Source organism: Piliocolobus tephrosceles, chromosome 10 (genome assembly GCF_002776525.5).
Source record: "Piliocolobus tephrosceles isolate RC106 chromosome 10, ASM277652v3, whole genome shotgun sequence".
Taxonomy (NCBI): domain Eukaryota; kingdom Metazoa; phylum Chordata; class Mammalia; order Primates; family Cercopithecidae; genus Piliocolobus; species Piliocolobus tephrosceles.
The window spans coordinates 100544760-100565514 of NC_045443.1; the positions used below are offsets into that span (position 1 = coordinate 100544760).

Below are 20755 nucleotides of genomic sequence, written 5' to 3' on the forward strand. Positions count from 1 at the left end.
ACTGGAGAGGTGGAGGGTAGACAGGACACCAGGACACTGGAGAGGTGGAGGGTAGACAGGACACCAGGAGACTGGAGAGATGACAGGTAGACAGGTCACCAGGAAACTAGAGAGGCTGAGTATAGACAGGATACCAGGAGACTTGAGAGGTGGAGGGTAAACAGGACATCAGGAGACTGGAGAGGTGGATGGTAAACAGGACACCAGGAGACTGGGGAGGCTGAGTGTAGATGGGACACCAGGACACTGGAGAGGTTGAGGGTAAATGGGACACCAGGAGACTGGAGGAGGCCAGGGTAGAGACCACTAGACGGGGCCAATGAGGAGGCTACTGTAGTCACCAGGATGAGAAATGATAGTGGCTGAGATCAAGTTGGTAGCAGTAGACATAACTGAAATGGTCAGACTCGACACATATTTTGAAGGTAGAACACACAGGATTTTCTGGAAGATTCGTTGTGGGGTTAAGAGAGAAAGAAGCTGGTAATGTCCCAAAGTGCTTATGGTTTGATCAGCTAGAAGGGTGGAGTTCCTGTGAACTGATAGAGAAAAAGCTGTCCTGGAGAAGGTTTGAGAAGGAAGATCCATAACTCAGTTTTGGACAGGATGATAGAGATTTCTTATAGACATCCAAGGGGAGATGTTGAACAGGCAGTTCAATATGTAAGTCTGAATTTTGGGATGGAAGTCTTGGCTGGAGATATAAATGTGTCCATCATCAGAGTAGAGATGGTATTTAAAGCAATGGAATTGAGTGAGATCACCAGAGGAGTGGGTGTAGACAGAGATGAAGACTATGATTAGACTCACTTTGAAGCAAGAAGCTACATGATCTGTATCTCTGTATCACTCCCTGGGCCAAGTCCAGAGCCTGGTTCGGATTAGGCTTATAAAATGCTTTCTGATTTAGAGTGAATCAAATTCAAATTCTTAGCCTGGATCTGCTCTCCTGACCCTCAGCCATCTCCAATCCATCCACCTGCCCAGACATACCACAGTCTCAATTCAACTAGAAACCACTGATAAATCCAAGACCAAAATGACGCCTTGTTCTCTTAGTCACTATTCTTTGTGAGCCTAGAGCTTGCCTACAACAAGGGGCCCAACATCCCTGTTCCACTCCATCGTGTACTATAGTGGGAAGCAAGTCCTGCCTCTGTTTAACAAGGAATGTTCTCAGGAAACTTTCAACATGTCTCGCTGCCTTGGGACCATCCAGATGAAAATTGGAACCATGTGACACTGATGCCCCAGGAGCTCCTGTTTGTTGACTTGAGTAACCATCCACTCTTTTGTGGGGTTCCCCAAGTGGAAATGGCTTAAGAAGGACTGCCATTTAGCCTCTGACTTCATAAACTAGCTTCTAGTGGTAAGAATAAAAGTTTCCTATTCTTCAAGGAAAAACTGATTGTTTGGGGCCATAGTAACAAATCCAGATTTTAAACCTGTCCCAAGCAAAGATATCTTGGCAGCCTAACCACACTTCTGAATGTCATTGGTGATGCTTCTACAGTTAAAGTTCAACTAATCCCTAAACACTCCCACTTCCAAAAGTCCAACAATCTTTGAACTCCATAATTCCTCAAACCTCACATAAAAGTAATTTTTCCTTTTGTTTAGAGAGGCTGCATCTTACAAGTACAGTTTTCCCTCACTTAGCAAGCAATAAATTCCAGTTTTTTATTTGTTTGTTTCAAATATTTACTGGTAGCTTCTTTATTTGACCGTGGGAATGTTTATTTCTTCCAGCTAAGGGAAAATGCCCATTAAATTCACACATGATCCCATTATTCTGAAATCCCAATACTTGGCTCAGCATTTGCTCATAGGTCATTCCATTTGATCCTTATGCTTCTTTGTGAGGAAGCTGGCTGGTGGAAAGGGCTTTTGACCGATCCACATTTATTAAAAAGGTGGCACAGGGTGGCTGATAATGTAACCCCAGGTCATACAACTGGTTAGTGGCAGGGTTGGAGCCTCGGTACATCAGAACACCATTCAACCTTCTCATGATCCCAGCTACCAAACCATGGTTTTAGGCTGCCTCTCAGTGCCTGGAGAGAATTAGTAGAATTATTTTACTCGGCCCAAAACTTTCTTTTTTGGCCAGGTGTGGTGACTCTTGCCTGTAATCTTCTCACTTTGGGAGGCTGAGGTGGGAGGATTGAGGCCAAGAGTTTGAGGTCAGCCTGGGCAACATAGTGAGACTGTCTCTACAAAAATTAAAAAATTCAGCCAGGCATGAAAGCACGTGCTTGTAGTCCCAGTCACTCAGGAGGCTGAGGTGAGAGGACTGCTTGAGCCCAGAAGACTGAGGCTGCAGTGAACCATGATTACTCCACTGCACTCTAATCCAGCCTGGGTCACAGAGTGAGACCCTGCCATAAAAAAAAAAAAAAAAAAAAAAGATTTTTTTTTTTTTGAGCTTGTTAACCATTGTGAAAGATGAATGAAATTCTAGGTTGCAGGGTTGCCGCTTTGATGATGATGATAAGATATTCAGCTCATTTTTATTTCTTTGTTAACTGTAAGTCAGGGTTTCAGCATTGAATTCTTGGCAAATGTCATCTCACTTAATTCAAACATATACACAAATAACTGCCTGACAAGGCAGAAAGTTACAATGGCCCTGAAAAGGTGAGGGGAATGCACTAAGAGATCAGAAGAAGGTGAGGTAGTTCCTGCATGGGCATCGGGGAGGCTTTCATGGATGAAAGGCTCTAGCAGGAAAAATGAGATTAGCACATTGAAGAACATACATATGATTCAGAGGATGAGTGATGCACCAACACCATGCTTGATCTCTGAAATGGGTATTTAGCTTCCCAGAACCACACACCCATTTCAGGTGGGATCATAGAACTGTACCTGGTTTCCACTCTTGCAGAGGGCATGAGGGCCCCTCCCTGGGCTCAACTCATTTGAGAAATTCAGGTCACAGACCTATAATTAGAAGGCTAAAAAATCCATTCCTTACCTGGGAAAACTGGGCAAAGCTGCGATCTGAAAACAAGGGCACATGTCCCAACAGCTCATGGCAGATGTCACTGAAAGACAGAAAGCACAGAGAGCTTGGAGGGGAGGAGGTTTAAGCCAAGCCAGACTCAGTCTTTCCAAGTGAGGAATGGGCAGAAAGAATGGAAATAACTCTTTTAGGCTTATGATCTCTCTCCCAGGAATAACTGATATGCAGAGGTTGGGATCAGAAAAGGCAAGGTACAAGATAAAAAGAAGAAAAGGAAGGAAAAATAAGAGACAGGTACAGGGCAGGGCACAGCAGCCAAGGGTCTTAGGAGTATGCCCAGTGGGGTACAGGGCAGAAGAGCTAATATTTCTGTGGACATGCTCCCATATACCTAAGCAAGTTATGAGTCATGAACACTTCTCATCCTGTCTTCTCCCTGGTATTGACTTCCCTGGGCAGATACAATATGCTCAGCTATTCCACTGGGAACTAAAACAAAAACAGTGCTGCTCTTCTCTTAGTCCAGAGGTGGACAGCAGTGAGGGAAGAAAACCTACCTTTACTTAATATTTTATGTGCTATGTCCATTTGGAACAGGTCTTTTTGGATTTGTAGCAATGAACTTTATGGGCAAGGAAAAATAATTTTGGATGTTCTACTGAATTTTTTGTAAGTTGCGTAAGTTTTATCAGACTAAGGGGATAACTAAACACCCAAGTAAGAAGCATAATGGCTGCCATTCTCTACCTCTACCCCATACACAATCTAGGCAAAGAAAGATAAGAGTAATCTAGATGTGGCCGGGTGCGGTGGCTCAAGCCTGTAATCCCAGCACTTTGGGAGGCCGAGACGGGTGGATCATGAGGTCAGGAGATCGAGACCATCCTGGCTAACACGGTGAAACCCCGTCTCTACTAAAAAATACAAAACACTAGCCGGGCAAGGTGGCGGGCGCCTGTAGTCCCAGCTACTCGGAGGCTGAGGCAGGAGAATGGCATAGACCCAGGAGGCGGAGCTTGCAGTGAGCTGAGATGCGGCCACTGCACTCCAGCCCAGGCGACAGAGCGAGACTCTGTCTCAAAAAAAAAAAAAAAAAAGAGTAATCTAGATGTATTCTCAGGAGGTATTGAGATAGCTTGTCTGCCATTTGTTCCTGTTCTCATTTGCAACTTCATAGCTTTGACTTTAGAACTTGATTGGGATCTCTTATTCTCACTGCCAAGGGAGTTCTGAGTTATTGGATCACAGGATGCCCAAATCTCTAATCAGTCTGGTCTATCTACTTGGACGGAGGAAATCTCCAGAATAGATGAGTTGTTTTTAGTACTACCAGCAAACAGTCTAGACAACTAGTCCTGTGGACCAGCCAGTAATGAACCCAAATCTCATTCTTACAGCAGGAAAAGATGGTGCTCATTGTGCCTGGCAACTAGTAGCTGGAGGACAGTACTCACGGTTCGGGGGTGTACATGGGCTTGGATCCATGTCTGATGTACTGTGTGCAGTGGAAGACTCGGAAGGCCAGGCCACCCAAGAAATCCCGAGAGGAAAGCAGGCCAGCCACAGGTCGGAGGCGGAAACCAGTGCAAGCTGGGATGCAAAGAAGAAAGAAAACTCAAAGCTCTTCACCACTGAGCCAGAGGCACTAGGAGACCTTCAGGTAGTGGAGTAGCACACATAACTGCCCAGGGACATAGGCTTTGATGCTAGGCAAACTTGGCTTCAGATGTCTGCCTTGCTGCTTTCTAGCTAGGTGATCTGATCAAGTAAATTCACATTTCTGAGCCTGTTTCCTCATCTGCATAATGTAGATACCTCTTAGAGATGTTCAAAGAATAAAAAGAGCTAATGAATATAAAGTACTTAGCACAGAGTCTAGCACATTGGAAACATGCAATAAATTTAGCTTTCATGACCATTTGTTAGGGTGGAACAATTATTCTCTACTTCTCCTGCTTCTAGAGTGAAAAGGGAATTTGTACCTCATTTCCCAGAAGGTAAGAGTATGGATAGAGTGCTTCCAGCTTCTGTCCTGCACCTCACACAGTCCACCCCATGAGTAGCAGTGACCTGTCTAACTGGAGTATTTGGGAAGAAAATACGAATATTATCAATTTAACTCTTTCTGTACTGCTCTTTCTCTTTTGATTGCTCAGAGGACCTCATTCCATTCTGCTCTTGGCCATGCAATGGACTGTGGTGCATGAATTGCCAGGTAAGTTTACCTAATTAAGGGGTAAAATATTAGCAAGTCCATTTGTGTGCACATCTATATCACATTCTCTAAATCGCTTAATTTTAAAGTTGACCTCTGATCACCATGTCTATGGTTCCTGTATCTGTCTCTCAATTTGTTCCAAACTTTAAAGGATAGCGACAATGGCAGTGATAATGGTAATAATAGCTAACACTATATTACCTACTGTATGTAAGACACTCTTTTAAGCTACTTTATGTGTGCTACTAATTCCCACAATAGCCCTATGAAGTAGACACTCTTATTATGCCCACTTTACAGATGGGAAAGCTGAGACAGAGATAGGTTAAAGGTTTCATTCAAGGTCACAGCCATAGACGGTCTAGCTTCAAAGTCTGTTCTCTTAATTACTATTATGTAGCTTCCCAACTGCTAGTATTACTGTTTTATTATTCTTATTATTGGTCATGGCAATGGGAGTAATTAGCTAAAGAAGTCTTTGGGATCTCCTTGCCTCTTGCCCCCCTGTTCTCTGTGTCTTCAGGCTGAAGTACACTCTGCTTGGACCCTTACTCCACTCTTTATCTAAGAAGCAAAGACTTTCTAGTGGAAGGGACCCAAAAGGTCATCTAGCTCACCCCCAATCTCTCCTGGCTACAACTTCCCTTTCTGCCAAGTAATTTCTCTGGCTCATTGTCCCCAGAGTGGCCCATCTCTGCACAGCTCTGATATATAGAAACTTTTGTAACCTGTAGTCTGTCTCCCTGCTTTTGCTTGTTCTACCTGGCACACAGTAGGTGTTCAATATGTGTTAGTTCATTGTTTTGTTTTTGCTAAATTAACATCCTCTTAGCAGAAAGAATAACACCTATTTCCCCTGGATATATACTGTATGGAGAGGCCTGCGACTCAATGTATTTACCTATTGAGCTACTCAGGTTTCAATTCAGTCCAAATTCACTGAATACCTGCTGTATATGCAAGACTGTGCTGAGTGTTTTCATATGCAGCATCTTACTTCATTCTCGTAATTTCCCTATGGGAAAAGCTAAAGCGTTGATACAGTGTCCATTTGACAGATGACAAAACTGAGGCAGGTTTACTCAGCTGGAGGGCATCAAAGGCAGGATTCATACCAAATGCACAGACTCAGAGCTCAGGGATCTTGGCACCATCCCCGAAAATAGCACATTTCTTACACAAACACACACTCCTAACTCATAACACAGCAGGAGCTACAGGGAAAAAACAAAAAACAAAAAACTCAGTGAAGCAGCTTGGGCTGTAAGTGTGAAAGAAAATACTTTTCAGGGACATGTACACAGCAAAATCCACAGCCTCAGGTGTTTGATTGAATGAAAGTGGATAAACACAGTAGAGACTGGAGGGAAGGCAGAGCACAGTGAAACTGAGTTCTTCCTGGAGGAATCAACCTGCATGCATTTCTACAATCACATGTTTTCATATTCGCCTCCACATGCATCTTCCCCTTCCCTCTCCTCTGCTTCAATCCTCCTTTCACTTTCTGCAGGGTCATTGACCCTCATGTGGACTTACTCTGCAGAAATTGAGAAACGTCTTCCAGCTGGGGAATGTTATCTTCATGGAAGCCACAGTACTTTTCAAGAAGTGGAAAAATATGATTGTACTCGTAGCAAGCATGGGTTTTATACAAGGACTTCAGAGTCTTGAACACTGTACCCCATGTTTTCTTTTCTTCCTCCGTGTATTCCACTCGAGGGATGGGCTGCCCACTAGAATACAGGCACAAAATAGGTGTCTCAAGCAGGGCAAGGGCACAGCAGAACGCAGGTTAGGTTAGCAGAGGGAGTCGGGGGCCAGAACCTGTGAGCTGCCATCACTTGCTTCAGTGAATTTCATACATTATTTGAAAGAGAAAAATTACACATCTTGATACAGGAAACATTACTGTTTTGATATCCCATGTGAAATTGGCTAAGCAATGGTTAACCACATTGGTTAAGCAATGATACAGGCTGCATTGAGGATTTGCTCTCACTTTCAGGAAATCTCTTGGTTTTTCTACTCTTCCAATTCTCTAATTGCTTACCTAGGGTAAAAATTCACTTACCTGCACGGGCCAGTCAGGCATCACAAAGGTGTAAAGTCTCAGAGATAAGGCAATAAGGAGAATGGTGGCCAGCTGGAGAATGCATTACCTTTCTAAACCAGTCTAAGTCCAGTGAAAGCAAAATAGTGTATTTTTATGGTGTTAACTAAGGCAATTATACCAGTGGGCTGAACTGGATTTAATATGTAGGCCACGAATCTGAGATCCCCTTTGTTTGGTAGGCATGCACTTATTGGGTTTGATATTTCTTCTCCTGGGAAGTTATAAAGGTATTTAAATACATGCTAAGTAAGATTCCACATTGTATACATATATCAAAACATCATGTTGTACACCATAAATATACACAATTTTTATTTGTCAATTAAATAAATAAATAATAAATATTGGAACAAAGGAGAGAAAATTTTATAAATCCATGCTAAGGTATAAAATGCCTTACACCTTCTCTACACTGAGCTTGTTCAAGTACATATGCCAGGCCCCACAGATCCTGAATCTCTTGGAGAAGGGAAGGCTCACATACCTGGAGTCTAGTAAGCTCCCCAGGTGACTCTGATGCAAACTATAGTTTAAAAGTCATTCGTTGTAAAAGTCGTTTTGAAAACCACCTGGGAATGAGCTGTGTTCTGAACAGCACAAACAGATGAAAACCAAACAAGGCCTGACTTCAAAGACCAGTGACTGTTCCCTAGGCTGCAGGCCTATTTCTCTAACAGGAACACAGAGTCCTGGACAAAGTGAGACTGTTTATCTCAGAATTATGGATCATGATTAGGCTCCAGATTAGGTCTTTCTTGCCCTTTCAGCATTGTACCCCATCCAAACGCATTAGAGCACAGTCTTTGTTATTGTCTACAGATGAGTGACAGGGATTAAGCAAAAAGATAGCATTTTGCTTAAGTATTGAAAGCCAGACAAGTTCAGAAGGTCTTGTGGTAGCCAGCAGTGATGGTGAAAAAAAAATCAGGCAAGCTCTTGCCCAAGAACGTGCCATTATCAAGCCTAAGAACTGATACAGGAGACGAACAGACTTTGGAAACAGACAGAGACTGTTCAATCCTTGGCCCTGCCATTCCCTAGCTGTATCGGCTCAGGCAATTCAGCAAAAATCTCTGAGCCTTAATCTGCAGCTGCTACATGGGCTAAACATAAGTAACTATTTAAATTTAAGTCTAATACTATGTATAAAGTACCTAGTATTAGTACTGACAAATCCTAACAATTGGATAATTGACCATTACCATTATTACTGATTCTAATTTTAAAAGAAAGGCATCTGTTATTCCTGGCACAAATTTCAAGAGATTGTAACATCCTGAGCACCAAGATGTTCTGCTGGTTGACACCTGCTGTTCTAGGGACTCAACATCTGTTCCCCATTCATCAGTAAAGCACCTTTATGCCCTCTCAGTCTGTGAGGTTTGGGTGAGGAGAGACTCCACTCCTACCTTCAGAAGTGGGCATGTGACCAGGCTAAGCAAATTGAAATCCCTCATTCCCCTGCATTGTGCCTGGCTGACAGACGGGCCTATGTCCTAATCAGAGTCAGTGGACTCAATGCTAGAACTGTGGTTGACCTTGTTGGAAATAGACAGGACCTCTAACTGAGTTGAGGTATCAGCCTAGAGGTGCTAGGTTCCCTCTCCAAGAGAAATGAGGCCAAAGTCTGAAAGCAAGGCCAAAGCAAAGGACACTAGAGTCAGAGAGGCAAATAATGAGACACTGAATCCTGGACCTGCCTGAACCTAAACGATCCCCCTTAAACTCTTCATTTATAGTATCCAGTAGAGCTTTCCTTTATGTTTGAGTTGTTTTGCAGCTGAAAAATATAAGCTCCTATGATTCATTTTATCTATTCCTAGCTAAAACTTAAAAGCCCAACCTCCACTCCAGTAATATCATCAAAACCTGTTGTAGCAGTCTTCCATATGGTTCTAGACACAATTCCTGGCTCTGCCTCCAATTCACCATTTTGAATCTTTACTCTTATATGGTCTCTTGGATTAATTCATTCATTCAATAAATGTTAATTGAGCACTGTGACAAAACAGTCAATTACCGCTGCCCTCATGAAGTCCACATTTCTAGTAGAGGGATACAGAAAGCCAACACAACTCCGTTAGATGGTGATAAATGCTACAGAGAAAAAAAGGACAAAGGTATAAGGAGTTTCAGAATGGGTTTTCACTTTTGCATAGGGTGTAGAGAGGAGCATGGCTGAGAAGGTGACATCTAAATGAAAACCTGAGGAGATGAGGCCTTGGTGCTTCACTCTGGCGTCTTCCATTTAGCTTGAACATAACTATTTGAGATTCTGATTCCGCTTTTCTGCAGGTTAATCTGGTTAGCACCAGTCCCTGAAGTCTAAAGCAGTGACAGCTGTATCCCCTTCATGCAGGTATTGGTGCTGCTCATCCCAAGCTTGATAGCAGTGGCTCAGCACTCCCTGCTTTCCTGGGAAAAGCAGGAGAATCTCAATTCTAACTCTGCTGCTTCCTAACTGAGTGAGACCTTGGTCAATTGTTAAAAAGCAAAATCACAAACGAAAGCACAAAAATGTTAAAAATGTGACACTAAACAGACACAGGTTGTAAAGGACACAGGTTGACAAAATGAGGGTAGAAACAGAAAGGAAGAGTGTTGCCTTGTTTGACCTCAGTTGGAGATATACACCTCAGTAGAATCAAATTTTTTCTCCTGCTCTGTGCAAGTCCGGGAATGACTGTGAAAGTGTACAGTGAGTATCAATTTTCAGGTCACAAATACACTTAAGTAGGCAAATTCACAAAGTAGAATCTGCAAAAAAAAAAAAAAAAAATAAATATAAAAAAAATAAAAAAATAAATAAAAAAAGAAAGGATGAACTATATCAGACCCTGAAGTAAGAGACTATTTTGAAGAAGAAAGACATGGTAAAAACAGCACCAAAAGCTTAAATGACATGAGATAAAGTAAGATCTGAAATAGGCTTTGGATTTTTTAAAAGGCGAACCCTTAACTAGCTATATGACCTTCGGCACATCAGTTAATCATCTGGGATTCATCTATAAAAGGTGAGAAATTGACTAAAAAATTTTAACGTACTTCTGAGAGTCCAGCCATCTATAGATGATTTTCAATAACCTATGTAAATGATTAACATGCAAGATTGTGAGGTGATTCACCAATTTCACTCTTCTTCATAAGGTTTCACATTTCTATGAGAAGGAGGTTGAGGAGGATCTGTCTCTGCTCTCCCCAAATCCCAGCAACCCAGAAGTAAGTGAATGTACTTTCTAAGCACCTCCTCCTTGATTATATGAAGTGTACTTTCTAGGAGTCCCCAGACACTCAGAAGAGTGGCTAAAAATACCCTTAGAATTCAACAAACCTGAGTTTAAAACCTGATTATGTCACATACTAGCTACATGATGTTGGCAACTTACTGAACCTTTGTAAGCTTTGATTTCCCCATCTGAAAAATGAGAAGTTATTATTATTAAGGCTAAACAAAATGATATATACAAAGCATGTACCAAAGTCCCCAGACACATAGCAAGAAGATAACAAATATGATCTGTTATTGCTGACTATCTTAAGGACTCTTGCCTGCATCCGCTTTGATGGTGTCCACCTGATTGCGCTGGGGCAAAGGCGGGGTCAAGAGAGGGAGGTCACCATCTTCTGTGAATCCTGCTCAGCAGGATCCAAGGCCCAGATGGGCTTAGATCTGACTAAAGACAGCACATTTTTTAATCCTTCCACTACCAAAAGTCATTCAGAAAAAAACTTTCCCTCTCTTTTTCTGGAGGTTTTTCCATGTTGAAAGTAACTTTGTATTCAGTATAGAAAGGCCCATCATCTTCTCCATCGCCCTGAGATTCTATCAAAGCATCAAAGTACTATGCCATGAACATTCTGGACAACTTTTACGTGTCTTCTTGTGCATGTCTTTTCTTAATCCCTTAACTCAATAACAGCACTTGTCAAAACACTAAGTTTCCCATGGTGGCATTTCTGTAGTTCCTTAAGACTCAAAGGAGCAAAGCTGTTGTCTTCTCAAACATGTTTGATATTTGCATTTTCTTTTGGCTAAAATAGGATAGGAGAGGAACACAGAACCTCAGACAGGAAAAAAAAAAAAAAAAAATCCTAAAATTGTCCTTCACAGCTGGGTCAGACCAGATAAAAGTAGAAAGCTGAAGTTTGGCTGGCCTGAAATCTTGAATGATTCATTATTTCAGTAAAGCAGCCAGCTCCTTCTTGAATGTAAATGATTCTCTTTCCTTCTTCCCTGTTTAATGTGCAGAAGACTGGAGGCTGTTTTATTCAGGACTGAGGCCTTTTCTAATTACTGCAGACACCACTGAGTAATTAGACAACAAAGCTTGGGAGAGAGCAGGGCCCCAGCACAGTGGGTAATTTTGTTTTGTCTAGCAGCAATCGTTTTTTATCGTATGTTATTAAAGGGAGGGTTTAAACACACCCCAACACACATACACGCACGCACGTGAACACATGCACACACAGAAGGCAGGACTCTTCATGCTGGTATTTTCTATCCTCAACTGGATGAGGGCAAGGGAGAAACAGGCTAGGGGTGTGTTTTTCTCTCTTCCCTACCACAAGCAAGGCAGACTTACTGGCGGTAATTGTAGGCAATGTCAGCAAACTGCTTCCGTCTTGCACGGTACACAGGATCTTTAAAACCCTAGGAGAAAAGAGACACCTGATTTTCAAGGCTTCATAGAAGGAGGTCTGCTACCTTTGTGAATGCTTTGAATGGGGGCTCTTGAGCCATGACAGTGCATTTCTCCTTCCCTTGGTTATACCCTAAAACTAAAGTCTCGGTTAAACTTAGGATAAGCTCTCCTGCCAGATATTGTGAGTGACACCTGGTTAGCAACTCCTTCGATTTAGCATGAGCCATGCATGCTCTGTTCTTAAAGAAACCTTATCTACAGCATATCTGACTGACACACTTGCTAAATTAGGCAAAGTTCATAGGATGAATGTCTATGATGAAGATATACAATATCCATTTAATTACTGATTGAGGTATGTGTCTAGCTCTGCCTTTTAATTTCTTGATAGACAAGCAGGTACATGCTTATTGCTCTTGCAATTTTTAAAAATACAATTTATTAAATATATACTATGTGCCCGTCTGTGAGTACTAGGAACTGATTTTACATATAATTCTCACAACAAACTTGCAAGTTCGACGAGTATGATTATCCTGTTCTTTCCAGAATAAATGGTGGTTCGGAGAAGTGGAGCCATAGTGAAGGTGAGGCTGGGATTTAGATCACCATCAGTAATTGTCAGCCTTTTCAACCTGGCAGGGGCCTAGCTAACTGAGAGTCTGTCTCAGGACCTAAAAAGGATGATAATGGCTTCTCCTCTGAAGCTGACTCAACAGGCAGCCTTTTCCCAGTGATTTGTAAGCAGCACATTTCTGAGTGAAAAGAGGCTAAGTGTGTCTTTGAGTGCTTGGAGTGGAAGTGGGATTCCAACTGATTGAAAGATAATTTTCCAAAAAAAGTTGATTGCAGTCTAAATTTCAGTAGCACAAGAGACTGATGTCATTGCTGTAGAACTCTGCTGTGGTTCTTCCAAGCCTTTCCCAGTAAGCCATTCCATCCACCACTTTAGCTCACAATTTCTCTGCTCCACTGTCCCTCCAAACCAAGGCAGTAGTGAATTCAAAACAAAAGCTTATATCACAGAGTGTAATGTTTAAAGGAGCTTTTAAAAAGAGAAATATTCCCTGATTTTTAGATATTGTCTTTTGTTTTGGTTGCTTGATTGGTTGAATTTTTGTTTTGGCAGAGTTTCTCTCTCTCTCTCTCTGATATATATATATATCATATATATATGATATATATCATATATATCATATATAGATATCTATATATCATATATATCATATATGATATATATCAATCATATATATCATATATATGATATATATATCATATATATATCAGGGCCTACCAGTAATTGTAAAGACACAGAGGGCAATGTAATATAATGTAATTTCTTCGGTGAATCTGCAGCATTGATTCTGGCACACAAAAAAAACTACAGACACTTGTTGGAAGAAAGGAAGGGAGGGAGGAAAGGAGTTAATTAGTTTATTTCCTGGAATATATTTTGAAAAATAGAAATATCCAAATGTTTCACACTTGAAAAGTGAAGTAAAACTACTACATATTTATATTTTACTCCAAAGCTAAATCCCAGATAAATAATGTGATTACTCTGTTTAGAAAAGATTTTATGATGCGGTTATTACACAGTAAAACTCTTCCTTTCCCTAGAGCACTGAATGGTTTTTAATCATTAATTACAGATTAGAAAGCTTAGGAATCTGAGGACTTAAAACTACTGTTGTGCCTCATTTCTACTGGGTGAAGATAAGTTGGTTTGAGATGATGTGGTTAAAAAAAAAAAAAAAAAAAAAAAAACTGGGCAGCATGATTTACTTTCCAAGCATCAATAACACACCATTTTAGAAACCTGTCTACTGGACTAATCAAAGAACATTTATTTGTCCACATCTCCATACTTGGGGCTCAAAATAAAAATGTAATATTGGTCAGTCATTAAGGTTTGATTGTTACGGTCATTCTCACTTGCCATTCTTATTGAATAGTTAGTAGTGGATAGCCTTCTTCAGGCCCTAAGGATAATAGGTAGATTTCTGACCCTGTAAGGCACCTTGGAGAAAGGTCCATTTCTATATTTTGGTGTCGAATTGAAGAATATAAAGGCCATGGAGCCATTTGCCTAAAGGCCCTAAACTACAGAACTAGCACCTCCATTTGGATTTTGTGGCCCTGCCTAGGCTGGCAAGTTGAGATCTGAGCACTGAAGTAGGAAGCCAGGAAGAAAAGAGAATTCCTTCAGTCCATGGATTTCCACTTCATCATGCTGCTTCTAGGAATGAGATGTCCATGAACAATTCTTACCCCCATTTGCCTTTATTGTTTATCTTTCATGTACCTTGCCTAGGTGGTTTAAAGATTTTCCACTTGTGAAAATAAAAGCTAATGTAATACTGTATATCCAGTTGATATTATCAATTATGTCATATATCAATTATGTCAGAGGAAATATGTAAGTATATAAATTAAATGATTAAAGAAATACACCAAACTCTAACAAATGTTACCTCCAGGTAGTAGGAAAAATAAGTAACATTAACAGTTGTATTCTTGAAAACTATTTATGCTTTTCAAGTTTTCTAATGTGAGAATGGGTTTCTCTTAGAATAAGAAAAAAAGAAAATAGTATTAAATACCCATCTCAAATCATTTTAGTGAAGTAGCAGGAGATTCACATGAGAATGTGAGAATGGGTTTCTTTTAGAATAAGAAATAAAGAAAATAGTATTCAACATCCATCTGAAACCATGTTAGTGAAGTAGCAGGAGATTCACACACTGGTACACAGGAACACACACACAGATAATGCACTATACAGATCTTCCATGTGGGAAGGCTTCTAACCACGACCCTTTCCAGCTCCTGGTCTCTAAGAAGTTCATTATCAGCCTGCAAGGAGCCCCCACCAACCAGGTTGCAAGGAGTTTTGCTTTCTCAGTTACCAGTGGTCAGACATCTCTGTGGCCTGAAGCCCAGCCTCTTGGGGATTTGGCTTCGCATCCCTTGGGCTACCAGATGATCACAGGGCCTCTCTGTAGCTGTCCATGTGGAGCACATTCTGAATCAAATCACAGTTGGTGATGACTGATCACCCTGTCTCAATTTAGACTAATAGCAGCAATTTCAGTAGCACTGCATGTAATTTATTTATAATCACCCTGTCTCAATTAAACTAATAGCAGCAATTTTGGTTGCACTGCATGTAACCAAATATGTTTTGACAGGAAAATATATTGTTGGTGAAGGAGTGGTGAGGGGGAGGGAGAGGGGATAGGAAAAGACGGGAGAAAGTCGAGAGAGTTCTACAGGACGCAAGTCATGACATCAACTGAAGTCTGCATGTATTGAGAGGTATGATTTGTGTGTGTGTCAGTTTAGGGGAGAGGGTAACTACATATATGGAAAAGTCTTGAGTACTCTTGTAGACAGATATTTATTCCACCATTTCCTAATATCATAGCTAAGGTTAAACCTCAGAAGTGCTCTCTTTAGGCTAGTGAGAACACGGGTTTTAAAGTCAGAAAAGCTGTGTTAGAATACTAATTCGTTTATTCACTAGGAGCATGGTCTGGGGGCGGCCAGGTTATCTCTCAGCCTTAGTTTCCTCATCAGTAAAATGAGACTGTCAATCCTACCTGCTTCACAGTGTTGTATAGCTTAATTCAGGTAACATCAGCAGCACATTAAGTAAAATTCGGAGCACATCGTAGGTGCTCAAAGAATGATGCATTTGTGCAAAATGGCAGGAAATCCAAAGACAGAGAAGTCTGGCTCAGAACATAAAAACGATATACTCTGGAATGGGTCAGTGATCCCCACCAGCCACATGGGGTTTTTAAACCAACATCTACAGAATTCTTACCTTGCTGTGTATATTGGCTAGGCCAATAACAAGAGGTGTTTTGCATTTTCCATAATGTTTCATGACAACTGGGGGAAGGATGGAACACAGAAGACAAAAGGTTCAAACTAACTGGCATTTGTTAAGTAGCTGCCATTCCCATCCTAGAGACACTGGTCAAGGAGGACTTGCAAACAGTAGACTAGGGTACTACCGACCATGCCTAATCCCTTTGCTCACCCTACAATTGGCCAAGAAGCCTATTTTGGAAAAATGTATGTACCTAGTTGCCCAAGCCCATAAGCTAGGAGTTATTGTTTTACTTCCCCCTTCTCTCTTCCTTCACGTCCAGCAACCAATTTCTGCCCATTCTACCATTCAAACATCTGAGTCTGTCCTTCCGACTTCATTCTCGCTGCTGCACCTGCATTCGACCACCAGCATTTCTTGCCTGACTATTGTAGCTGCTGTGTAAGTGGCCTCTCACCCCCTCCACTTCAGCCCAAATTAGATTTATAAAGTGCAAGTCTGGTGAGGCCACTCGCCTCCTCAAAAGTCCTTCAATGGCTTCTCATTGCTATTAGACTATTGTCCAAGATATTTAGCATGGTCCACAAGGTGTTACATGATCCAGCTCTATGTGTCCAGCCCTGTGCTGACTCACTCTGGCCTTCCTAGGATGCTCCAGAGTGGGACCCTCTTCCCCACTTGTTGAAATCAATAAGTCACTACCTGTTCTTTCTGTCTTCCTGGATTTTTCCAAAATTTATTGGTTTCCCTCAGTGTGCTGTATATTTCTCTTTTCAGATGGTCTCACATGTGTTAATAATGATTAAACTCAGGAAACTCTCTTACATATCACTGGATTTTCGGAGCATAGCACATTCAGCATACCCCCAAGTAGAAGCTGTTGAAAAAATTATGCAAAACAGGCCGGGTGCAATGGTTCATGCCTGTAATCCCAGCACTTTGGGAGGCCAAGCTGGGCAGATCACCTGAGGTCAGGAGTTCGAGACAAGCCTGGCCAACATAGTGAAATCCCGTCTCTACTAAAAATACAAAATTAGCCAGGTGTGGTGGCACATGCCTGTAATCCCAGCTACTCGGGAGGCTGAGGCAGGAGAACTGATTGAACCTGGGAGGCAGAGGTTGCAGTGAGCCAAGATCGTGCCATCGCATTCTAGCCTGGGTGACAAGAGCAAAACTCTGTCTCAAAAAAAAAAAAAAAAAATATATATATATATATATATATATATATATACACACATACACACACACAAAACCTAGGAAAAAGGGCAAACAAATTACTGTGTGCCTTTTAAATGTCATATGAGATGATTGTCTCACAAGCTCACTCTGTGATCTAATGGGACATATATTTACTACTTATAAAGTTACAACCATTTCAAAGTAGATACTGGCTTTCTAGAAGACCAATAAGTTGCAAAATATTCATTTGATGATCAAATTGTAAGTTGTTTCTGTCTAGTAGAAAGGCTAAGACACATGATTATGGCTTTACTGCCTTATGGAACATTAATCACTTGTGCATCCACCTTTGTGATCTTATTCTGGCTTTCTATTTTCCAATGACGACCTGTACTTTTGTCTCTTGTATCTTTTCTGCACTATCTTTGTCATCTTGCTGGTTCCCTCAATAATGAGCTAAATGGATCTTTGACAGGTGTTCACTATATACCTGCATGACAGTTATGTTTTTAACTTTTTGCAAATTATGCTTGGATAGAGCAACTTAGTAAGAATGCAACAAGTCTTTGATGACTCAACTAGCTGACTGACTCTTAGAATTAACTCTGACAGGGTCTCAGGTGGAGAAAACTGGGTGGGCAAAATGAAAAGAAAAGGAGAAAAGTATTGAAAAATATAGTCTTGTTCTTGGACAATTTGCTGGAGAACAAATTTCCTATGGGAGAGCAGGAAACTTGATGTCCACACCTTGAAAGATTAAAAAGCAGTTTCAGGCTTGACGCAGTGGCTCGTGCCCATAATCCCAGCACTTTGGGAGGCCAAGGCAAGCGGATCATCTGAGGACAGAAGTTTGAGACCAGTCTGGTCAACATGACGAAACCCCATCTCTACTAAAAATGCAAAAATTAGCTGGATGTGGTGGCACAGACCTGTAATCCTAGCTATGCGGGAGGCTGAGGCAGGAGAATCACTTGAACCCAGGAGGTGGAGGTTGCAGTGAGCTGAGATCGCACCATTGTACTCCAGCCTGGGCAGCAAGAGTGAAACTCCATAAAACAAACAAACACACAAACAAACAAACAAACAAAAACAGTTTCAAAGACTTGGGTCAAGAAGTAGAAATATATACAGAAGGACAGTTGTGTTGGCTGATATTTTCTTCACTAAGAAGCCCCCGCTATTGCAGATCTATAGCCTAGACTCCAGTGCAGCTGCCAGGTAAACTGGAATAGGTAGCTCTGGAGTTTAGGTCTATGTGGCAGAGGTTGCTAGTGCTCCCCAAGATCTGTCCTCTCTCCTTTGTTCAGAGAACATTGCTAAACTATTTTCCCCCATCTCCTTTGCAGTTAGTAATGGGCATGTGACTGAGCTCTACTCAATGGAATTTGATTGAAGGGATGTGAGTCATCTCCAGACATGGCCCATGAAAACTTCCCAGAAGCAATTCTCACTCTTTCTTCTCCCATCCACTGGCAGAATGAGTGGGCTCCAAGGAGTTGAAGGAGGGTACAGCCATTGGTGGAAGGAGCCTTGGTTCTGAAAGACCGTGTGGAGTAGTTCCCTTACTGACCCACATTGGAAGTGAACTTTTATTGGGTTAGCCATGGAGATATGGGGATTGTTTGCTGAGCAGTTAGCTTGCTCTGGTTGCTGGAGGGCTAGACTCAGATCTTCCTCTTTCTAGAAGGCCTCCCTGACCATTTCAGTCCACAGTGACCTTAGAAACGATAGCACATGCTATCTGACTCACGAAACCTGGCATTTATGCACTTTTTAAAGTTATTATTTAGCTAATTATTATCCAAACTGTATTCCATGGAAAACTACCACTGAAGATAATGTTGCTAGGCATTTCATTAAAAAGAGTTCCATGGGTAAATACGTTTAAGGAAACATTACATTGACTGGGTTTCATTTTTGCAGGACTTTCCAAAGTTTCTGATGAGATCATGGAATTTGCATATTTGAAGTAGGGTTATAGAATACAGAGTTTCTCTCTTTGACATGGGATATTTTTTCTTAACTATAGTTTGGGAAACATGCATATGGCCCTTTCACTTGCATAGAGTATCTTGTGCCTCCCATGAGGTTATAAGTCATGAAGAAGTAAACTTACTGTGATCTGATACTCTATACCCAAAGCATAAAGCACAATGTGATAGTTGCCATTTCTGAGATAGTAACGGAGTAACAGTGTGAAAAACTTAAGTCTGGGAAGAGACAGGAAGAAGGCTTTAGGGAGGCAACATATGTGATTTAGACCTTAGATGAATAGAGGTTTTCAAGTGGGGAAAGAACAGGTAGGTTGACAAGAGAAAACTTCTCAGGTAAAGGGAACAACATGGACAGAAAGGGGAGTACATTTTGGAAATGGAAATTAAGTAGAACCGGTTAGATTCTGCCTTCCAAGTTTACAGTTGCTATTCCAGCTCCCTCCTGCACTGGTTGGAGAACAATCAACACCCCTTCTCCCTCTACTGTACAACTGCAGGCCTCTGGAAGACAGGGATCATGTCTTATCTGTCACTTCAATCCCCTTTCTTTTATATGGCCTGAGACATAGTTCACGTACAGGTGATGCTACACGGCCCTCTCCCTCTGAGACTTCTCATCTGAAAATGAGGTGTACAGCCCTCATAGGGTAGTGATAATATTCAAATTTAAAAAGGAATGCCAAGCATTTAGCATTGTGCCTGGCACATAGACCATGCTGGAGAAGCATTAGCTCCTAATATCATTAGCTAAATAAAAGTTTGTGGAAAAAAGCAAGCAAGGTGGGAAAGGGGAAAGGAAGGAGACCGGGAAAGAAGGGAAAAGGAGGCAAGATGGTCACTGGGGAATCTAGCTTTCCTATTTCGTTTTCCCACTTAGCTAAAACTGAAAGGCAGAGGCCATTTTCCCTCTATCTTGGAAACAATCCTTCCTTTACTTCACTTTTCAAAGTGACTGCTTTGGAGGACCTGATGAGAGATACTGGGTCTCACATCCATGCATACTGCCAAGGGCCGGGTTTAGGGACGAAGAGATTACACAGGATGCAATGGGACAGAGAGAACAGAGGGTCCTTTTGAGAAGAACACTCACTGCCTGCGCCACTCCTTGTGCTGGTTTCTGTTTGCAGTCACACACCGCGGCCAGGCGTGTGGGCCCCGGGGTCTCTGGGAAAGCACGCTGGAGTGTTTGCTTTGTCCTTGGCCCACATCCCTGGGATCTGATGAGAAACCAAAGGAACAGAGAGAGCCTGGCGCCTCGTCTTCAGGGAACTGTGTACCTGATATGCTGTATTTTTACAATAAAATTCATAACATTGAGAGGGCAGGGAGTCAAAGATGTGGCTTTTAAAGCCCAATGAATTCCAGAGACTTTTAAAGCCAGTGCCAGCTGCTTTGGAGGGGACATGAGGATACAGGGAGAAAAATGTCAATCTCTTTGTATTGGCGTCTTCCACTGCCCCAAATGAAAAGGGAGTGAGACCAATGGGAAAAATGCTGGTTTGGGGCAGGAAGATAGGAGTTTGGTAAGAGGAGAATAACGCCCTGCTGGGCAGACCCCTTGGATGGGGTCAGAGGTGAACAGATAGCTTTTCTGAGAACCAGTATCTTTGGAAATGCTTTGTGGACAGAACTGATGGCTAAGAGGCCCCAGACAGAGACCTGTTGAACGGGTACACATAGCAGAGTCCCACCTGGGGCAACCTTGGCACCCCAGGGCTCCTGGGAGTAGGCTACATGGTATACAGGAGGATGGAATGGGGGTCAAAAGTCCCCACATTTACCTTTAGTTTTCAGCGAGAGAGAGT

The 20755-nt window shown here is 41.8% G+C and overlaps 1 protein-coding gene across 1 annotated transcript in view; it reads right to left on the reverse strand.

The window, feature by feature from the left end:
- Nucleotides 1-20755, reverse strand: part of PAH (phenylalanine hydroxylase) — a 70299-nt gene that overhangs the window by 10188 nt on the left and 39356 nt on the right. The window contains exons 5-8 of the mRNA XM_023189187.2: nt 11880-11947; nt 6720-6916; nt 4420-4555; nt 2978-3047 (exon numbers count right to left, since the gene is read on the reverse strand). Coding sequence (XP_023044955.1) covers nt 2978-3047; nt 4420-4555; nt 6720-6916; nt 11880-11947 — 471 coding nt within the window. The remainder of the gene's footprint in view (nt 1-2977; nt 3048-4419; nt 4556-6719; nt 6917-11879; nt 11948-20755) is intronic.